The 23,678-nt window shown below is 35.2% G+C and overlaps 1 protein-coding gene across 2 annotated transcripts in view; it reads left to right on the forward strand.

The window, feature by feature from the left end:
• The window catches only part of NUDCD1 (NudC domain containing 1), a 118,798-nt gene extending 99,160 nt beyond the window's left edge, over window positions 1–19,638 (forward strand). For both annotated transcript variants that reach the window (XM_069081066.1, XM_069081067.1), the window contains exons 9-10: window positions 14,752–14,911; window positions 16,631–19,638. In XM_069081066.1, coding sequence (XP_068937167.1) covers window positions 14,752–14,911; window positions 16,631–16,923 — 453 coding nt within the window. In that variant the 3' untranslated portion in view covers window positions 16,924–19,638. The remainder of the gene's footprint in view (window positions 1–14,751; window positions 14,912–16,630) is intronic.
• Window positions 19,639–23,678: the final 4,040 nt, after the last annotated feature.

Genomic DNA, 23,678 nt, shown 5'->3' on the forward strand with positions numbered 1-23,678 from the left:
TGAGAAAAGGCCTCATGTAGGAGGTTGGCACATTAGCCTAAGACATGAGAAAGCATACTAGGCATGAGATACAGATTGTGCAAAGGCACAGAGTTAGGCTGTATGATGTCATGTATGAGAAAAGCAAGGAGGCTTATTTGCCTGGAAAAGAGTATGGGAGGAGTAAGGTGTAATTATAAAGGTAGGCTAGAGCTAGATTGTGAAAGGCTTTATCTACTAAACAGAGTAGTTTATATTTTATATTTTATACTTGAGGCATTAGTTTTTTAAAGTTACATAGTCATACCTAGGCTTTAGACATATCATGGGTGATAGATTAGAGGGGGAAGAGACTGGAAGCAAGGCTCCCACTTAGGATGTTGTGACAAGGAGAGATGATGAGAGTCTGAAGTAGGGAGGTGGGTTTGTGAGTGGAGATAGTTGAACAGATCATAGAGAGGTTGTGGAGATAGGACTTGGTAACTGGTTGGCTTTAAGAACTAGGGAGAGTGAAAAGATAAAGATGACTTGGAGATTGCAAACTCATAGATGACTGAATAGATGGTGTTGCCCATAAATAGAAAATTAAAATAGGGGAAGGTTGGAGGGGAAATGAGTTCTATTTTAAATGAGATTGAATGGTCCTTTCTATTCTAAGAAGCGTTATATCAAAATGGATAGAAAGGTGCAAGCTCAAGCCTCACCTGTGACATATATTGATTTTGTGACCCTGTAGATGATGTTCCAATAAAGGATACTTAAAAGGATTAAGTTGCCATTTATTTGGTCCTGATTGGTTAACTAGTTAGGGAGATAAAAAGAATCATGGGGTGAACACTTTCAGCATAGTCGGTACACCTGAGATTAAGGCTAATATCTTAACTCTGAACCTGATGATATCTTTTCTCCTGGAGGGAAAAATTCCTGTTTTTCATGATACCACAGATAACAGAATTTTAATTTGTAGGGTTAAATTTATTTAGAGAGCTACTGTGATAAAATTAATAAAAGGAATTGCTAGATGAGGAAACCGCTCCCAGTCTAGACCAAAATCATCACTGCAACTTATAGTCTTTAAAGAGTTGCCTCGAGTACTGAGAAGTACTTACTCAGGGCCACATAGCAACTTGTGTCAGAAGCAGGATTGGAATCTAACTCTGCCTGGCTCTAGGTCTGGCACTGTATTCACTATACTGTGCTGCCTAAACATTTAAAGGAAAGTGTTTTACCTTCGCTGCTTAGGGTTTTGCTTTTAAGCAATTTTTTATTCTTCATTCTTGACAAAATTGTAAGAACACTAGATTTTATATCCTAAGATCTGAATTTGAATCCCAGCACTGACACATTAGTTGAGTGAACAGGGTAAGACATTTAATGTCTGTAAACTGAGCTTCTGTTTCCTCACTGAAAATAGGAATAGGAATAGTACTTTTACTACCTACTTGAAAGATTTTTGTAAGTTAGAAATCTTCAAAAGCTGTATAAATATGGCATTATCGTTATTAATATTATTCACAAATATTTTGGTGGTGTCTGTAAATATAACTTGAGGCAGATAGATGACTCATTGGAAAGAGCTCTGGGTCTAGAGTCAGGAAGATCTGAGTTCAAATCTGGCCTCATACACTTACTACTGTGTGACCCTGGACAAGTCACTTAACTTCTATTTGCCTTAATCTGCTGGAGAAGGAAATAGCCAACTACTCTAGTAGATCTCTAGTATCTTTGCCAAGAAAACCCCATGGACAGTATTGGCATGTTGTGGTCCACTGGGTCAAAAAGAATTAGACATTACTGAACAAATAAGCATAACTTAAATTTATATTTTGTTGGTTTAGTATTTGGATTAGATTTTTCTTGTAATTGTCTACCAGTGAGGCTAACTGCCTCGAGTGTCTTCCCGCTCTAATCCATACTTTATTCAGCCACAGAAGTGATTTTCCTAAAGGGCAGATCCGACCATACATCTCCCCTCCTCATACCCTACACCCAGTAAACTTCATTGGCTCCCTATTGCCTGCCTCCAAGAATAAATACAAAAGCCTCTTCTTGGCATTCAAAGCCCTTCTGAAATTAGCCCCCTCCTACCTTTCCAGTATTCTTATACCTTAGTCCCTACCATGTAGTCTTCAGTCCAGTGACACTGGCCTTTTAGCTGTTCTACAAACAAGACATACCATCTCTTGACTTCAGGAATTTTCCATGGCTGTCCCCCACGCCTAAGTCCTTCTCCTTCCTCAACTCCTATTATTAACTTCCCTGGCATCCTTTAATCCCCAACTAAAATCCCACCTTCTACAGGAAGCCTTTCCTAATCCCTTTTAATTCTAGTACCTTCCTTCTTTCTATTATTATTTACTCTTCATCTTGTATATAGCTGATTTGTATATTTGTTTACATGTGTCTCTCATTAGATTATGAGATTCTTTGTGGGCAGGGTCTATCTCATCTCCCTTTGTATCCCCAAAACTTAGTACTGTGTGTGACACATAGTAGGCTCTTAATAAATGTTTTTAATTTATTTCATAATTTTATTTTAGGAAAAAATCACTCTTAAGGAAGATATTTCTTTCTCCCAACCCCCAGGCTTAGTAAGAAGGGTCAGAAGTGGTTAAATCCTACTTAGCTTTCAGTTATTTTGAGAAAGAAGAGAAAGAAATAGGAAAGAAAGAGTAAGGGGGCTAGGATTAAATATTACATCTATCTTAATGGTATCAACAGTTAAATATAATTGTTATGTAGATTTTGGGGGGTTTTATTATATTTTTAAAATTTGTCTGTTCAGAGTAATTAAATTTCTAATTGAACTAGTCAGGGAGAAACAAGGAAATACATTCAATCTCATATTCAGTAGATAGTAAATAGCATGATTTTTTTTTTTACAAAATTAAAATAGCATAGTATATAGTAAAAATAAAGTGATTGTGTTCAGAAATAAAAACTTTACATAAAATATATAACAAATAAGGGAGCATCATAGAGACGGGGGCTCCAGATACCTGCATTTATGCAGTTAACATGGTCTTTTACCAGTGGACATGTTAGTTAACCGGGATGAATTTCTCACACCTAAAATTTAGAAGGTTGCAATTGATAAATGATCAAAGGATATGAACAGGCAGTCTTCAGATGAAGAAATTAAAGCTGTCTATAGTTATATGAAAAAATGCCCTAAATCACCATTAATTAGAGAAATGAAAATTAAAACAACTCTGAAGTACCACTTCACCTATCAGCTTGGCCAATATGACAAAAGAGGAAAAAGATAAATGTTGGAGAATTTTGGGAAAATTGGAACACAAATATATTGTTGCTGGAGTTGTGAACTGATCCAACCATTCTGGAGAGCAATTTGGAAATATTCCCAAAGTGCTATAAAACTGCGAATACTCTTTAATCCAGCAATATCACTACCAGGTCTATATCCCAAAGAGATCATAAAAAAGGGAAAAGGACCTACATGTACAAAAATATTTATAGCAGCTCTTTTTGTGGTGGCAAAGAATTGAAAATTGAGGGGATGCCCATCAATTGGGGAATGACTGAACAAGTTATGGTAAGTGAATGTAATGGAATATTATTGTTCCATAAGAAATAATGAGCAGGCAGATTTCAGAAAAACCTGGAAAAACTCACATGAACTGATGCTGAGTGAAGTGAGCAGAACCAGAAGAACATTGTATACAACAACAGCGTTGTGCATTGCCCAACTTTGATAGAGTTAGCTCTTCTGAGCAGTGCAGTGATCTAAGACAACTCCAAAAAACTCATGAAAATACTGTCCACATCTAGAGAATGACATATGGAGTCTGAACACCGATCAAAGCACACTATTTTCTCTTTTATTTTTTTCCTTTTGTTCTGATTCTTCTTGCACAACATGACTTATGTGGAAATATGTTTAATATGATTGTACATGTATAGCCTGTATCAGATTGCATGCTATCTTGAGGAGGGAGAAAATTTAGAACTCAAAATCTTATAAAAGTGAATGTTGAAAACTGAAAATAAATAAATAATATTTTACATACCTACAAAAAAAAAAACCTGAAGAGCCTAAAAAAAAAAAGATTTAAAGGGGAGAAGGAAGTTGGGCCTGTAGGAAATTTTAAACAGCCTCTCCTTTCTAGGAAAGAAAAATGAGAGAGATGGGGGGGAGTAAAAGTTCCTATCTGTAAGGGCAGTCTACTTGTTGCTTCTTATACATGACCCTTCATGTTCTGACCCTGTGCTTTTGAACTGGTTGTCCCCTATGCCTTAAATTTTCACCTTCCTTACTTCCCAACTACCTGCTTCTAGGCTTAAAGACTTAGTTCAAGTTCTCCCTTCTGCGGGAAGGTTTTTCTGTCTTCCCTTATCCCTTCAGTTGTTAGTGCTTTGCTTCAAGATTACTTTCCACTGATGTTGTCTATTTCCTGTATGTACGTAGTTATTGGCATGTCGTCTTCATCTTTATAGTATGTGAACTCCTTAAGAACAGGGATCATGTTTTTATCTTTCTTTGTATCCTTAGTGCTTAGCATAATTCCTGATGCATAGTAAGTTTCTTGATTCACCGAGTGTGACTTTGCACACTTAGGCAATAACAAATTTAGGTGGCTCTACTATTTAAGAATGAGGAGAGAAATCAGAAGGTCGGAAATCTTGTAATGGTAGGATTCCCAAACGATAATACTCCTCTTAAAAGGAGAAATCAAATATTTAGCATGGTCGTTAGGCAATAGTTATTAAAAAGAAAAATAAAGTATACTAGAAAAATAAATATTCAGAGAATTATCCAGCACAAAATAAATGTAAAATCATGTCTAGAAAATCACTGGGGTACAATGTTCAACCCAGAAAAGAGAAGGCAAGTACAGAATAATGATTTATTTGCATCATTCAGAACTCTGGAAGATAGGAAATACTTTATGAATTGTACTGTCAAAAAAGAAAGCAGTATCAAAAAATAGAGGTGATGGAACATCTAAAAAAAGTTAATTGCCAGAAACAGTGGTTTTCACCTAAGAGTTATGAAGGAAATAGTGATAGAAACAAGAGGGTGTAACTAAGTTATATAGTTCATCATTTTAAATCAACGTAGAGTTCCTGGAATTGGAAAAGACAAAATTTTTACCTATTTTCTTAAGTTATATTTGAAGGAAAGGTCAGAAGTCACCAGTTAACTACCTTTTTAACCTTTTTAGAGAAAATTTTGGAAGTAATTAAATAGAATTAGAACTTACCTATGGTTAAGGTGGGTAGGTGGTGCAGTGAGTGAGTAAAGTGCCGGCCCCAGAGTCAGGAGGACCTGAGTTCGGTTCCGGCCTCAGACACTTAACACCCACACACACAAAAAAAACTAGCTGTGTAACCTTGGGCAAGTTACTTAACCCCTGTTGCCCTCCCAAAAAAGGCAAAAAAAAAAAGAACTTAACTATGGTAGTACATAAAAATAAACCACCACAGTTTTGATGTTATCACTGTTAATATTAAAGCTCCTTAATACTGTATTAGTGTAATTACTCCATCCAGTTCTGTAGATAGCCATAAACAACTCCTTGCTTTCTCATCCTATGTGACTTGCCTGTCCATATCTTCATACTTGAGTCTTTTCTCTCTTCCTTTTAAATATTGGACCAATTTAGCCTATATTGAATATACATAAAAGGCACTTAATTAAAAATTAAACATCACCTAATCAGATTCTGTTGTGTGTATTAATAGAACAGGCTATTCATTTATTGTTTCTTATCCTTTGTTATTTTGATTCTAACAAGAAATTATGGTTTATGAATTTTTGCTATATTGTATCATGAGGAAAATATTTTTAGAGATGGAATTTCACAAAAGAGATCGTTTTAGAATTATTTGAAAAGAGTAGGTAGTTTACCAAATTAAACTCTTCTTATTCAGACCAGGGCCCAGTCTGAAATTAGTAGACTGGTCTCTTTTGCTAAATTCGGTGTCTAAGAATATTTTCCTCATGATACAATATAGCTAAAAATTGAAGACCATCATTTCTTGTTAGACTCAAAATTATTGATGGACTAACACAGTGGGCTGCCCAATCAGCACAGACCACATTGTAACATGCATTTTTCATTCACTTCTGTTTATCCAGACCAATCACTTTTATATTATTTGTAATTTCCGTGAGGAAACTTTGTAGGGTATCAGGACTAAATATGATTAGTACAGGAAAGACAGCACAGGCAGGGTACAATCAGGTGACTTCCATCTTGATCTCTAACTTCTGTGTGAAGAGGTAAGGTGAGTTAGACCTTAATCTCTGACCACCTTACACTTTCCATCCTATGCTGTGTTCTCCTGCCTGATCTCCAGCCTGCAGAGAGAAAACGAGAGGAGAAATTGGGGCCTTCCATTTTACTGTGAGCCTTCTGTCTTGTGCTACACATCTTCTGCCTGATCTCCAACCTTTTCTAGGAAGAGGAAAAACACCTTTCACTACATGATTAATACATTCACTCTTGTTCATATCCTACACACCCCAGAGATTCTAAATCCTTGTAGGTCATCATCTAAAACCCATTCCCCACAATCCAATTCTTTATTCCCACCCCCCTCAACCCTTTCACCTCAAAGTCCCAACAAACCTACCTATTACTTCCACTGTGCCCTTTGGAATGCCAGTTCCATAAGCAACAAACTTGCCTTCATGATAAATCTTTTCCTATTCCACTCCTGTCTTTTCACAGTTGCTGAGACCTGGTTCTTCTCTCCCTCCTCTGTCCCCTAACATGATAGTCACTTTCACTCATTCTTTCAGCTCACTGGTCAAGGCAAGGGAGTTAGAATACTTCTTGCTCTCACTTGCTACTTCCAGGATCTCCTCTTACCTCCATTAATTAGTAACCTCTCCTCGTTTGAGGTTCACACAATCCACATCTTCTACTCACTCAAAATCTTTGTAGTTGTGGTCTATGATCTCTAGGATACTCTCCTTCCTTCCTCAATGAGTTTGGTATATAGTTCACCATCTTTCTCCCCTCCCTAGCTTCTGCCTGCAGAATAGGGGGTTTCAACATACAAACTGACACTTTCTGTATCTCCTTTTTCAAGTCACTATCCCGTTCTCCATAGCAGCTTTTTCAAACCTTTGCACTCCTTCTCAAAGGCTCCCTCTCTTCCCACCCTCCCAACTGAAAACCTTGCCTTATATTTTACTGAAAAAATCCAGACCAGCCATTTGTGAAGATCTCTCTCTTTTACCCTCTTCATCTCATCGCTCAGATGCCTTCTGCCACTATCTCCTCCTTCACCTCTGTCTCACACCTTGCTAAAATCAGACCCCATTACTGGTATAAGCATTTCCATTCCATACTGTCTCCTCCAACTAATTGTCTCCTCTGTCATCTCCACATTTATCTGTCTCTGTCTACTGGTTCATTCCCTATTGCCTACAGACATGCCAATGTCTACCCCATTCTCAAAAAAAACTCTTGCTTGATCCTTCCATCCCCTCTGATTACCATTCTATATCTCTTCTGCTTTTGTGGATAAGCTTATTGGCCTCTAGGATAAAATGTGAATTCCACTGTTTGGCATTTTAAAGTCCAATATAATTTGGCTTCAGTCAGTTTTTTCAGATATTTCACATTTCTACCTTCCTCACCCCCATAAAAACTGTATTTCAGCCATTTGGCCTGCGTATTGTTCCCCATTCAGGAAGTATAGCATACCCTGTTCCCCATGTCTAAAAGGCAGTCTGAGGGAGAGATTATAAATGTGTGTTAAAGTTTTTTAAAGAAATTGTGGTCTGACGTTGGGCGCTGAATTTAAAAGTAAAAAGTGTACTGTCAAGAATGTAACATACCCTTACGTTTGCAATTTACTAGTGAGTGTGTGTGTTTGTGTGGGTGTGAGTGTGTGAGAAAAACACTATAGATGGACAATGAACTGGTCCCAGAAACATGTAATAGAATATTGTGCTGATAATACATTTGAATAATTGTACAGTACTTCTGGTAATTCCTCAAAAACTTGTAACTCCCATTAATGTTATATGACTGTGATTCAAGGAGTAACATTATCGCAAATGATTGGCTACAACGTGCTACCAGGTATAATTTGTATAAGATGAGAGGAATAAAATATCATTTCTGATAAATAGATCAGAAAAGAAGATGTTATAGTCATGAATAAATGACAACAGAGAGACAACCTTAGTGATACATTGATGCGTATTAGATTCTCTATGGAGAATTTGCACACAGACATGAATAAGAATTTCACAAGATTAATATGAAGTTGTGATCAATATAAGTAGAGGTAATAATCATAGTAATGAAGTCACAGTTTTAAATTGAACTAGGACACTATAGTTGTCTTTATTTTTAATGGTTGTGTGTTTATATACACATTATACATGTATACATACACGCATATGTATGCATGTAATTTTATACATGTGTCATATTTTCAGGGAAAGTAAATCTCAAAGGAAATATTTGGATGATTCCTATGATATGCAAGTGACCATGTATAGGTGATCATGGGTTCTCTACCACATGTCTTTGAATATTTAAAATTTGACAGTGAATTTTAGAAGATGAACATGGAATTAAAAGATTTCATAAAATTCTAACTTTCTAGCTCTCTTCTGTTTCTTGAAAATCTACAGCAAGAATGCTTTAATTTTATATACACAAAGAAATTATGCCATTTCATACTTTGTGAAACAAATACCTTTTGTGTTTAAGTTTAATTTGATAATAGCAATGAACAAAGAAAGGTTGGTAAAATGTCTTTACTCTGACATTTAATCTTCTTATTCCTTAATTGTTAAGTAGTCTACAAAAAAGAAAAAAAAAATCATTGACAACTTCAAATGAATGTTTCACATCTTTTTCTAGGGTATATGTTGTTGTAATCATATTCTGTAGTCCTTAAGTCATTTGATGACTATGTCTATAACAAGTACCAGTATGGAAATGATGAAATAAATGTTTTTGCATTGGCAGGTGGTAAATTTTGGAAACTTCTTGGCAGTATACTTTTATAAACCTCAACCAATCTGAGAAATCTTCTGACTGGTTTAAATTATCGTAGTCAATAAACATTAAATCCTTACTCTATGCCAGACACTGCTAAACCCTGGGAATACAAACCATAAATTACTCCCTTTCATCAAGAAACATATGTGGTGTTGAGGAATGGGTTTGGAAGGGATGTCCCCAGACACAGAACAGTCAATGAAGAGTAAATATAAAGTAGACTGTAGCAGCATAGTTGGAGGGATTGGGTAGAGAATGTGAAGAGGCCTAATAAAGGAAGTAGTACTTGAGCTTAACTTTGAAGGGATCAAGGGATTCTAAGAAGTAGAACTGGATAAGGAGTGTGTTCATGACAGGCTGTGCACAGGAAGTAGAGAAAGAATTTATAAAGAAATATCCTAGTGTGAAGGAAAGAATACTGGACTTGGTCAGTAGAGTCCTGGCTGTTTTTGAATCTTAACTCTGAACCTTTAGTTATGACCTTAGGCAAGACATTTAACATCTTTGAAATCCTTTTTCTCATCTATAAAAAATGGTGGCAGGGGTTTTTGATATAAATTTGTGAAGTACTATATAAATGTGTCATTACATAGCATGGTATATAGACAGCCTGTCAGTTATTAGGAAACCTGCCTTTAAGTCCTTCCCCCGGATAAGTTGACGAACTTCTCAGGACTCTAGATAACTAAGACTGTAAGGTGTAGAAACAGTGTCTATCTTCGTCTGTAGAAAAAGTTCTTCACTAGGAATTCTCAACACTAGTGTAATAGGTCTGGTTTTAAAAGAGAGACAGATGTTTATCTGGCATTGGACAGTATTTATTATGCACAGGTGAACTTTACTTAAATTTAATTCTAAATCCAAAAACTTTATTTGAACAATTTTTGATGGAAATCTTACTCATCTGTTACATCATCTTTTCTTATTAAATCAAATATTCAAAATGAAAGTTAACCTTTTCTCGAAAGATCAAGGTTATTTCTATGCACCTTAACAATATTTTCCTAGCTCTTTTTTAGAAATGTATAACTCTTTTCCCCTACAGTGACCAAAAACTGCTGCTTTTTTTTAAAAATAATTTTGCCTTTCTTCTTCCTGTCTTTTAAGTGTCCATTTCTTCACGGCCAACCTCTGTTCCCTTACTAACTGATTTTTTTATCTGTTGTCAGCTAGGGAATCACATAGACAAGCCTACCTGAAATGTCTAAAATAAGGAGAAATGGGTTGTTCTGTTTAGTCCTCAACTCTCCTTTGAATCAAGTGTTGGGTTTTTTTTCTCCCTTTATTTTTTTGTATTCAGGATTTTTTGGATTGGACCTATAGTTTTTCACCAGAAGATTTCAGTAAAAACTGTGTACTGAAGCAAACTGGGGCTTTTCACCAATTTGTAATGTTAGAACCTGCAGGTTCTGAGAAGTTGTGACTTTCCCAGGGTAAAATAAACAGTATGTGCAGAGACAGAACTAGAACCTAGGTTTTTCAGATGACTTCAAGGAGCCATCTCTTTGCCCCTGCACCATTCTGTAAGTAAAATGTATGTGTTTTAGTCCATGGGCTTTGTGGCATTGATTTTACCTGCTCAGATCACTCTGGCTTCCCTGTTCTTAGGATGGATGTCAGTGCCCATTTAGTTCTACTCAGACATGACAAGTGTTCATTCAGCCTTTGCTTGAAGACCTCTAGTAAAACAGAACCCTTTACCTTCCTAGGTAGCACATTTCAGTTCTGGATAGCTCTAAAAGTTAGGACATTTTCCCTAACATCCAATCTAAATTTGCCTTTTTTGCAATTTCTGCCCATTGTTCCTGGTTCTACCTTCCCAGATAAAACATATTCAATAGTCATTTAGCCTGTGCTTGGAAGATCTGCACTGAGACAGATCTGTTTCCTCTCATGGCAGCCTATTTAATTTCTGGACAACTGTAATTGTTAGAAAGTTTTCCAAGCCTTAACTTTCCTCTTTTCATCTTAAACCCATTGCACATAGTTTGGCCAAGTTTAATGCTTTTTCCATATCATGACAATCCCTCTCTTAATTCAGCCTTTTTTTGACCCTGTTCAACTACTCTCTCATCATAAACATGAAATAAAACATAAAACAAGAAAATGTATACTTTCCAAAGGTGTTTGCAGTTGTAATGGAGAAGATCCAAGCAAAAACTCTATGGCTACTTTTTGAGATATTGTAGAGGATTTTTTTTATTTAGCTGTAGATTGAACTATATGGCCTCTGATCTTTTCCAGCTCTGAGGTTCAGTATTTCTTTATTTGCTTCTTAAATTTTTATTGGTCCTTAACAATTGACTATTACAGAATTATAGAATTTCAAAGTTGTAAGGGATTTCAGAACCATCTATTTTGTCCCATAATTGAAATATTATTCTCCGACTTGTCAGGGTCATCTTCCAGGCTTTTCCCTAAATGAGACAGCCCTCACTACCTCTTAAAACAATCCATTCTACTTTGCATAATGTTAAAATTATGATATCATGTCACATTAATTATGTAATTTTCCTTACCTCAGACCTAAATTTCCTCCTTCATCATTTCTATTTGTTGCTCCTAGTTCTGCCCTCTGGAACCAAATAGAAAAATTCTAATCCCCTTTCCACATTTTAGTCCTTCAAATAATTTTACACCTATTCTTCTAACAGTTTTGTATTATTAAAGTCCTTTGATGATACTTATTAACCATTTACAAATTTTTCCTTAAAAAACTAAAAGATTCTTCTCCGAATGGAATGGCCACAACAACACATTAAGGGAAGATTTAACCTTTGAACTTTTAGCAGTGGGAAGATAGGGCTTTATGAATAACCTTAGCAACTGAATGAAATCAAGCCAAGATAGAATAAATTCATGTGATATGTTTAAAGAATCTTAAATCTTAATTGAAATATAGTTGTATTCCTCTTATGTCCACCAGTTTTCATCCTTAAAGTTACATTCTCTCCTCCCCCCCCCTTTTTTTAAGGGAAAAAGTAAATTGTATTTTAAGGAGAAAAATAAATTATACATTTGAAATTCTTTGTGATATGAATTGTAAACTAAACAGCATGTACCTTGTCTGTTTGTAGAGGAAGTTTGGAGAACCTGGAGTTTTCTGACCTACCCCGCCATCTAGGGTCTGCAATTTTTTGGTGCTTCTAAAGTAGTATTATCATGGGAGAGATGTGGTCACTGCTCCCTGGTCAGTGCTCTGGTCTTTATCCAGGAAAATCCCCTATTTCACAAGTGCTTGTGCTTCTCCTGGCCTTTGAAGTCTGATAAGTACCATATTCACTTGTGACTGATCACAAGGGCTCCTCTCCGTCCTGGAACTTCAACCCAGAAATGTTCATAGGAAATAAGAGTTGCTAGTCACAGCTGTACAGAATACCAGCAAAAGTTGCCCTGTAATCTCTTTCTAACCAGTTATCTGAGCCCCTTTAGGCATCTCTGGGCTGAGAGCTTCCAAAGCTGCTGCTGCCGCCTCAGCCCCCTTCAAGTCCCACCACTGGTGCTCCTGCCTCCCTTCTGGCTCGTGCCCACCCTGGTGTTACAGTCTTCTTTGGACCTCTTAAGTTGACTTAGGCAGGAAAGAATGTCTCTTTCTGACCTTTTGTTGGCTCTGCTACTCCAGAATTTGATTTGAGGTGATGTTTTAAAGTTATTTGGAGGAGTATATTGGGAGAATTTATCTGGGTCCCAGCTTGTACTCTGTTATCTTGGCACCATCTAAGTTCTACATTTTTTAAGTGGTAATTTTTTTGCTACCAAATCATTTATAATCTGAGCTTCCTGAAGAGAGGAGCAGAAAGGCTTGAAAAAGATTCTCTTTTACTTGGTCTGCAAACTTTCCCAGTGGCTAATTCTCTACTGATTTGTTTTTGTTGTTTTTTTTCCTGGAGAACTTAACAGATTTTTACCTTACAAATTCTGCAGCCACTTAGGAGATAGTTAAAATAGCTCTAGAGATTAAATTTCATGACAGATTAGCTTTTGTAGAAATAGCATAAAGTATTAATAGTCTATGTAACATATTTTTACCTAATAACAAACAGCTCATCTAGTCATTAAGGAACTTTGAAATATACATATAATGATATCTAGTAGGAAAATCTTTAGTCTTAAATGTCACCTCCCTGATTAAACCTCTGATTCTATATAAGGTTGTCAGCATAGAAGCAGTGTTTTTATCTAAATATGGTGACTCAACTCCTAACATATCATTGACACTTAATATTTTTGCATGTTTTTGTTTTATTTCATAAATCATGTAGTATACAGGTTTTGTAATGATGGGATAGGGCCTGACCCTGTGATTTCTCCAATAAAGGATAATCCCAAGTAAGAATATTCCCTCAAACAGTATAGATCTTCACCTTTTTTGAAGTTTCTAGTTGTAGGAAGTTGCCTGAAGCACTGAGTAGTAAGGTGACTTGTCTAAGGTCACTCAAAGCCCAGCTCCAGCCTCCATTTTTCAGCTCTCGGCAAAAATATGAAGTCTCCATACTTTTCTATTTTGATGTTTAGCCTTTTTTTTATGTGCCCTTCTCTTCAGTGTTGACTTTTCTCATCTGTTCCTCAGTTAAAGTGCTTGATGCCTATAGTTGCAGGAATTTTTAACCTAGGGTCTGTGAACTTAAAAAAAAAGATTTAAAAAAATAATCACTTCAGTATAGAGGAAGGTAGGAGAGGAGAACAAGCATTTACATAGTATGCAGTATGTACCAGGCACTTATGCTAAGTGCTTTGCAGCTGTTATTTCATTTGATCCTCAAAACAGTCTTGAGAGATAGGTGCTATTATTATCCCTATTTTATAGATGAGGAAACTGAGGCAGGTAGATTAAGTAACTTGCTCAAAGTCACACAGCTAATGTATGAGGCCAAATTTGACCTCATTTCTTTCTGATGTTAGGTGGAGCAGTATGCACTGTGCCACCTAGTTAGCTGGTTTAACCTTTTGTATTTAAAACATTATTCTATTAAGGGGTCTGTAGATTTCACCAGACTGCCATAGGACTCTTTGATACAAACAAATTCTTTAGAATTTTTTAGATTAAAATTTAGATACTTAATAGATAAATAATATTTATATAAAGAATTTAGAATTCTTTAGATTCAGTGGAGGCAGGGAACAAAACAGGGAGCATCTATAATATCTCCCCATCCCCACTTCCCCTACCCATATAGATTAACTAACAAGGAGCTACTGAAGCAGAGAAGTTTGTTTTGTGACATTTCCCAACTCTTGGAAGTTCGTCTACAAACGAACTTCCTTAATCAAGACCCTTTTTTCTTACCCCACTCACCCCTCAATTTCCCTAACAGATACAGGGGACAACCCTTCATCCAAAGCCTCCCCAATGCTATCCAGATGGAAATTTTGTATTTCCTAGCACATTTAATCTTGTCTCTTCTAAAATATATGTCAGTGCCACCTGTTAGTCCTGCTTGGTAGAGAAGTTTTTGACAAAGTATATAATCACAACCTATCATTTTTTATAATAGAAATATTAATGTAGTTAGATTCCTCTAAAATGTAATGATGCTATCACATATATCAGTAGGTAAATTATTATTTTGGCAAATAAACTTGATTGTATTCCCAGTATTACTAATTAGAATATGTATTCTCTATACTTCAAGAATATATGTTATGATTACAAAACTTCAAATTCTTTTAAAGATATTATCATGATCTGATGAAGGTTATATTGCTACTGTTATCTTTCTTATACTGTTGGCTTTCACATCAAATAATTACCATTATCTTTGTTCACTTTTTTTAGGTGAATCTTGGAAGCAACCAGTACCTTTTTTCAGCCTTAGTGGACCCCAAAGAAATGCCCTGTTTCTGTTTGCGTCACGATGTAGATGCCTTGCTTTGGCAACCACATTCCAGCCAGCAAGATGAAATGTGGGAGCATATTGCAACTTTCAATGCTTTAGGTATAAAGTGAACTGTTATGGTAATATTTCCTGTTCTATCAGAAATTATAGTCAACATTTTTATTTTATTTTATATCATTCCTTTTTTTTTTTTTACCTTTCTTGGGCTGTACTAATTACATTTCAATTGATCTGTACTATAATTTGGTTCATTATAAAATGATAAATGATTTTTAATGTTATAACAGTAGGAATTAACTCTGCTTGTATACGAGATAAATTTAAATAGAAATTTTAGTTATCTAATCACATGAATCATTCCAATTATTCAGTTATTCCAGTGAAATTATATAATTAACATGATATAGAATATTGAATATGTAGGATAAAAGAATGTTACTCCTCTATATGACTTTTATTTCTGGTCCTTAGGAGTAATATTAGAGATTATGGAGATGCCCTAACATAAGATAAATATCATGAAGCTCCCCCTGCCCATTTTTATTTTCCTGTAACAAGCACTGAAACAATGATTCTTTCTTGGGAGCAGGGGGGAAGGTACCTCTAGGGCCATGATTTTATTGATAGGGAAAACTCTTGGTAGGGAAATTCCCTCCCCCATTGTACATCAGCAACTCATCTATAAATTACAGTCTTAAAGAGTCTCTCAAGGATTAAGTGACTCACCCATGGTCATATAGCTAGTATGTGACAGAAGCATCACTTTAACCCAAATCTTCTTGACCCTAATGTTAGCCCTCTATCCACTATTTCCTCTCATAGTTATAATAATATCAGTTGACCAAAATAGAAATTAAATTTAAGCTGTACATTAAATGAAAACATAATCTTTTAAATTAGGTCTCAGAAATATTGTCAGATATTTTAAGAACTTATTTTACTTTAGAACTTTAGAGTAATAAAATGTCTTGGCATTTTTGGAAGAGAAAGTTTTGTATTTGTTACCTACATTTCTTTGTTGAAATCATTTAAGACTATCATAGACTCTTCTGACTTCAAAAGGAGTTTTAAGGCTCCTTAGTCCAAGCCATACTTGGAAAAAGAATCTCCTCTACACGGTACCCAATAAGTGTTCATCCAGCCTCGGACTGAAGACTTGTAGTGAAGGAGAATCAGCTATCTAGAGGCAACCCATTCTATCTTTCTATATTATAAATTATTTAGGAAGTTTTTCCTTAAATCAAGGCTAAATCCACCTCTTTGTCACTTTTACCCATGCTCCTAATTCTTACTTCTGAGAACAACTAGAATGTCTGATCCTTATGTCTGTTAACAGTTCAGATACTTAAAGCAAACTGTCCTGCTCTGTCCGCCAAGCACCGGACCCCTTGAAAAATTGATGGGCTGAAATCTCAGTTCCTTCCACTGATCCTCACATGGCATAATTCAAAGCTCTTTACCACCCTGGTTGCCCTTCTCTGGGCACTCTAAATTATCAAAGTGGTACCTAGAACTGAACACAATACTCAGACCAGGTCATAATGCAGTGGGACTGTAACCTCCTTAATCCTATATAATAGGATTCTATGACCACAGGCTAGTTAACTTGTTCAAATACAAAGCATACTGCAATAGGAAATTAGTCTACATCAGGTACATTTTGAATCTTGTATTACCCTTATTTTCATGGCTTCAGGTTGAAACACTTCTGTAGTACCTCATTTTCCTTCACTTAGGCTTTGGTTAATTCATACCATAATTTTTAAATAGAAACACTCATGTACAATTTTTTTATTTGTCTGCATTTGGTTTTGCCAGGCTATGTTCAAGCATCAAAGAGAGACAAGAAGTTTTTCGCTTGTGCCCCCAATTACTCCTATGCTGCCCTTTGTGAGTGCCTGCGTCGAGTGTTCATCTATCGTCAGCCCACAGCCATGTCCACTGTGCTGTATAACAGAAAAGAGGGAAGGCAAGTTGGGCAGGTTGCTAAGCAGCAGGTAGCCAGCCTGGAAACTAACGATCCTATTTTGGGGTTTCAGGCTACAAATGAGAGATTATTTGTCCTTACTACAAAAAACCTCTTTTTAATAAAGGTAAATACAGATAATTAATTATGCCAACATGCTGACTTCTCTGTACTTGAGAAATATCTAGAAGTCTGAAAAGTTAAACTGAATACTGTTGATTTTAGTGTAAAAAAATTGTGCTATGTGTAGTTTTATTTTTTAAAAGAATGTCTTCACTGTACTCAGTAGAATTTTAGCTGTCTGAAAATTGTATCAAGTGTTTCAGCTCCAGTGTTAGTTACATCTCTAAGGGAAATGACCTTAATTGAAAATGCAAGAATATGAATAATATATGCATATATATTTTTGTTATTTTGATTTATTAAAAAAAAAATCACAGATCAGAGTCTGATCTTTTGTATGCAGTTTTACCATGCAGTATTTACCCAATAAAAATATTTGCTACATTCCCTTTGTATATTGGTACAATTTGCAATATAGACATTAACATTTTTTTAAAGGTTTGAATATAATACTTGAATCTGCAATGATGAGGGAAAGGAGACACTGGATCTGGGTAATCATTATCTTGTTGACAGAAGAACTTAAGACCTGTTTTTGGTTTCTCCTTTATCATTTTTTTGCCTCAGATTACTTTTTTATTCTCTTTTATTTTTAGAAAATGATCATTCTTTTGATCATATGTTTCATATGTGTCTTTATAGACCTATTATAACATTACATACTTATACAGGTAAAATAATATCATTATACATCTTAAGTTTGTTAACCTAGTTTGGTTATATAAGCCTGTTGAAATTCAAATGAAAATCGTTTCAGAATAATTATTTTGACCTTTTAAATTAATATAGTGTTTCCCTTATGTTACACAGGTATTTATGAGATGTGAGAAACATGTATATTAGCCTAATACTTAATAAATGAACTTCAAATATATTTATACATATGTATTAAGTACATATGTATTTACAGTTTTTTCAGATCTTAATTGATCTACATAAGAACAGGAAATTTTTTTTTTGATAAGTTGACTGAAGCTCATTTGAAAATTTCCAGTCATTTCAGTTATGTTTTAGGGGAAAATTTATTATCAAATGTGAAATATTTGTTGTCCTAGTACATACAGAACCACAGAATCTTTGACTTGAAAGGGATATCAGAGATATTCTAGAATGCCACACACCTAAACAAAAATTCTCTCTACAACATGCCCAGGAAGACCATATTTCCAGCCTAAATCTTCCCCTCCATAACTTGTGCCCATTCTTCTTAATGTGCCGAGGTCAGTCAGAAGAGTGTAATATTTATCCCCCAATATGGTTTACAAATACTTCAAGACAGCTCTTTGAATACTGATCATTCTTATTTAGCTCATCATATTTTAAGCATTGCAGTGATTTATTGTATTCTTTTTGTTCCCTTTGTTGTGTTCTCAAACCTACTCTCACTGACCCTTAATTCTCAACATAGAACCATAGATGTAATTTTACTATGTTAAATGCACAAGCACATATAAATAATACTGTTAATTGATCTGGTATTTGGAATTCATTAAATTGTGGTGACAGAAGAAATTGTCTTTCTTCCATTTTACATCTTCCCTATCCATGTCTTTTTGTACCTATTCCTAATGACTGCTTAATATGATTTTTTTCTTGATAATTTTATAATTCAGTAATGACCTAATGTTAGAGATCTGTAGGGAATTAATATATATGTAAGATCAAAATCTATTTCTAATGGATACTTGGTCAAAGAATATGAACAAATATCTCAAAAGAATTCAAAACCACCACCATATAAAAAGATTGCAACTAATCATTAATAAGAGAAATACTTATCAAGCAACTCTGAATTTACTTTATGGCCAGAAAATTGGCAGAGTTGATAAAAAATGGGAGTAATCAGTGTTGGTGGGACTATAAACAGGCACATTGTGGAGCTGTGTATTGTTCCAAACATTCTGGAAAGCAATTTAGAATTATGCTAAAAAGAAGTGGTTAAAATGTTTACACCCTTTGACAGAAAGATCCCACAAGTGAGTATATACACAGCTCTATGTGTGTGTGTTTATGTAATCTTACATATATCCCAAGGAGGTCAGAGACAGAAAAGAAGGTCCTATATACACCAAAGTATTTATTAGCAGCATGTTTTGCTGAAGTAAAGATAAGGAAACAAATTGGAAAAGCCTATACAACTTGTGGTATATTCAAATAATGAAATATTACTGTATCATAAGAAGTGATGAATGTGAAGAATTCAAAGAAGCATGGAAAGACTGATGCAAAATGAAGTGAGCTGAACCAGGAAAACTGTGTATATGTTATAACTACTAAAGTGTAAATGAAAAGAGCTTGAATAAAAAGGAAACAGAATGCTGTGTAATTATAATGACCAAACTTAACCATAAAGAAGAAATTTGAAAATATGCCTCCTTCCCTACCTTTCTTCCTTCTTTGCAGAAGTGGTACACTATGGGCATGAAATAATGCATATACTCAGACTTGGTTGATGTGTTAATTGGCTTGCTGAACTGCTTTATTTTTTCCCTCTCTTTTATTCTTTGTTACAAGGCTTAGCTCTGTGTAGGAGAGGGGAAAGGGATATTAGAAAGAAAGTTGATGAAAAACCAAAACATCAATAAATATTAAAATTTTTTTTAAATCATATTAAAAGATCTGATCCTTAAATTTTATGACTGCATAATAGCATGAAAAAATGAACTGTCAGCTTCTTAAATGAGAGAATGATTACTGTAACAATTTAATATAATAAATTCTTCATTTCAGCTTTCAACTGTTCTCCCTGACTTTTTCTGATTTTTTAAAAAAATACATAACTAAAAAGAGTTGAGTCAGCTCATGACTAAAGGCCACTAGTTTGTCTGCTTAATCCAGTTATCCAGTGTGTAGGGGCCTGCCTCATAAAATTATTAGGTCATTAACAATATAGCCAAATTATGAAGGGAAATATAAATGTGGCTGTATGTATGTATGTATGTCTGGGTGTATTTCTTTTACCGTATTTCAAATTCACGGAAAACTTATTTAATAAATAAACATTTTATTTTGTTCCTCTTTCAATCTAGATGTTATATTGCTTTGTAAGCTCAAATTTTGTCTCTTTCTATGCTAAGGCAAATTAGAAACTAATTTTCAACTTTTTAAAGAAAAACCCATGTTATTAATAAAATAATAACTCACATTTAAAGCTAGATGGCACAGTGGATAGAGTACTGGGCCTGTAGTCAGGAGGACCTGAATTCAAATCCAGCCTGAGATACTAGTTGTGTGACCTTGGGCAAGTCACTTAACCTCTGTTTCCTCAACTGTATGGGGCTCCTGGAGAAGGAAATGACAAACCACTCCAGTATCTTCGCCAAGAAAACCCCACTGGGGTCATGAAGAGTCAACATGACTAAAAATAACAACCACAGAAGAATGCCAGTACCTTCACAAAGGGTATATAATATCCACACTATTGATAGATAATGTAAATATTATCTCCATTTCCAGATGTGGAAACTCAGGCTCAGAGTCACATGACTGTTAAGAGTGGAGCTAGAACTCAAACTCTGGACTCCTAACTATGCCCATCACTTGCTATTCCTACTCTGCCTGCTGGTTCCGTGAATGCACCAAATAAATAGCAGAAGGGAAACACTAGAAGATTGTATAGTGTACATTTGTCATAAAGCACTCAAAGGATTTCATAAGGTACTGCTAATAAAAAACTGCTTTTTTGATAACAGATTACTTTATGTCCATGTAAAAACCTTTTTAGCATCTTTAAAAATGTCTTTAAAATTACAATTTGTGAAAATTTGGAATAAGTTAGTAAAGTACCTGATAATATTATATTTGATTGCAAAAAGACATGGGTTTTAAATTAAGACTATCCTCTCCATGCTTAATCCCCACTCACCCTGCTGCTTTCTCTGCTATCTAATGAGGAAAGAAAAGAAGCTTAGGTAAAGGAAGTAAGGAAGTCTTTCCTCCACAGGATCTAAGTAGGAAGTTGTCAGGTCTTTTCTTTCAAGATGAAAAGTTTCAGATAAAGTAGATGTCAGAAGAAAGGCTTCTAGGGTTGTAATAGGAGTAAGGGAGGAAATAAGCATTTATTAAGCAACTAGTATATGCCACGCACTGTTCTAAGAACTTTACAAGTATCATTCCCTGGGAGGCTGGTGGTGGTATTCCCATTTTACAGTGGAGGAAACTTAGGCAAGCAGAGGTTAAGTGACTTGCCTAGGGTCATACAGCTAGTAAATGTCCGAGACTAGATTTGAACTCAGGTCTTCCAGGCCCAACACTCTATCCTGTGTGCCTCTTTTGTCAGCAAAAACTGACTTTTTATACATGGATAAGGCAAATTAGAATCTGAATAATGGCATCAGGAATAATTTCCTAGTAGTTCTACTTGGACCTAAGGGAAAACAAATATAGAGTAAAGATTAATTTATAAATCAAGAGATTAGTAAGGGAAATCCCCAGTTGCACCTAAATGTTTGTAATTTGTACTTAACATTTTTGAGTGCTCAAATTTGTTTACCTTTTTCTTAGTTACACCTATAAGAAGCGTGGCTGTCTGAATGACGTATTCTCATGCACTCTCTGAGGGTTAATTGCCCAAATTGCAGTAATATCATATCTAAAAGAAAATATCAGCTTGTAAAATGCTAGCCTTGAAAACTCAAACCTTAAGTGATGACAAATACCATTTATTATATACCTTATCTGTGTATTCAAAAATTATCTCCTAACAGCATTTCACAGAAAATCAGATACTCAAACACACAAATGGATCTATGATCTCATTACTTCAGGAATCCCTTCCAATGATATATATCACTCCCCATCCATATCTGTCTCTTCTATATGTCGCTTCCATGTCATCCAAAGAGTTTACCACAAGGGGTCTAACTGATGTGCTCAAGACCATTCTTTGATTTCTCTAGAGGATAGCTTCAGTTTTTTATCCAGCCCTTAAGCTTCCCTTGTTAATGTAGATGGAGGACAAACTACTAAAGAATTCAAGCTACTAAATGACTTAAGTGTTTAATTTATAATTTAAATTTTTCTTTGTATGTTTAGGATTGGTGTAAGAAAATTACATCACACTGCCTTCTACTCCTATGGTTTCTTTAATAATTATTGTGGGTATCTAACTTGCTGAGATCCATCCTCCATGTATCTCTTATTTGTATGTGAGTAATGGGCACATACTGACCATCCAGTGATCATCCTTTGGGCTTGCCCACCCTTTCTTCTGGTCTTACTTTTTCTCTGGTGATCTCTTTTAGGTCACTCTTCATTTTTAATATACTGCGACCTACTCACACCCAACATTGCATCTCTCCATTACCTCTTTTTCCCCTTTGGTAGTACAGAAATTTGATGGAAATCATTATATTTGAGCCTGTAAAATAAGTAAAGAATGAGAAGACTTCATTGGAGGCTTTAATAAATTTAAGATTGACTTCTGTTACAAAATGAGCATTTTTCATTTTCCATTGCACAGATAAAAGAAGGAATTTTGACATGTCTAGACCCTATTCCTTAGTCTCATTTTTATTATGTTAGCACAACAGATGGACCTTAAGTCCCTAGACTGAACAATAGATTTGCCATTTCTTAGTTCTGGGGATAGGATCCCCAAACTTCTCAACATGGCCTACCAATATAAACGCTATTAAAATTGCTTTTTGTATTTGAAATTTGCCATTAGTGAGATTAGCACTATATATGCTATCAATTAGGTTGTTAAGTTTGGTGAACATTTGAGTAAATAAATCTCATAATTTGGGAGTAAAGAGGGATAGACTTTGAAATAACTGATCATCTCCCTCCAATCGAACAAGACCGACTATAGCTCTCCAGCCTTTTCAGTTTATGTGACAGTTCTCCCATTCCTTGTGAGAAAGTACTTTCAAATCTTGAACTGGCTGCTGATTTACAATCAGCATGACATTATCTTTAAATCAAGTACATCTGGAGCATGGTTATACCTTTTAAGTGACATTTTTGATAATTTATAACTTCTAAGTATTACAGGTGTAAAACTTAATTTTTATTCAACTGAAACCTCAATTGAACATTTTTAGTAATCAGTAATAGAAGACAGCAGTGAAAATAAGAACTTGCTGATGGTGAGTGATCATGGCAGGTCCAATGGGAATTTAGGAGTTGGGCCTAAAAGAACTGATCTCTGCCTCTTTTTATTTGAAAATCTGCCTGTGAAGAAATGAGATATATTTTTCATAGGCAGGGGAGAGAGGAACAAGGAAGAAAAAAACTGTGTGTGTAAAACCATGGAGAGTGGAGGCCAGTGTGCTACAGTTTGCTTACACTAACTAATGTACAAAGAAAAATTCAAAACATTGAACTAAAGTCATGTAGTAGTAGCTTGTGGTCCTTACCAAATAGCAGCTTGTGTGAACTCTCCACTCTCTCATTCTTTCTCTCTCACTCACTCTCTCCCTCTGTGTATAAACATATATATATGTGTATAAAGGAGAAGCAGAGTCCTGAAAGAACCAAAGTAAATTTGGTAGTCCCAGGTTCTTAGTCCTTAATTATACAAGGCTGCCTTAGCTATTAATCATTTGTATTCAAATACATATGAATGCCCTTTTTAAAAAAATATTTTGTGAATAGCTGGAGTTGGCTTAAGTTTTCTTATTATATTTTATATCCTGTACTGTTAGCCATGGGGACGGGACTGTCAGTTCCATACTTTCTGTATTGGTCCTTTAATTCACACCTGTTTCTAGAGATAAAAGTAAAGGTCAGAGTGTGTGTGTGTGTGTGTGTGTGTGTGTGTGTGTGTGTGTGTGT

This window comes from Petaurus breviceps, unplaced genomic scaffold (assembly GCF_028583685.1).
Source record: "Petaurus breviceps papuanus isolate PSGF00001 unplaced genomic scaffold, PetGlider_PUasm1.0 98, whole genome shotgun sequence".
Lineage (NCBI taxonomy): Eukaryota > Metazoa > Chordata > Mammalia > Diprotodontia > Petauridae > Petaurus > Petaurus breviceps.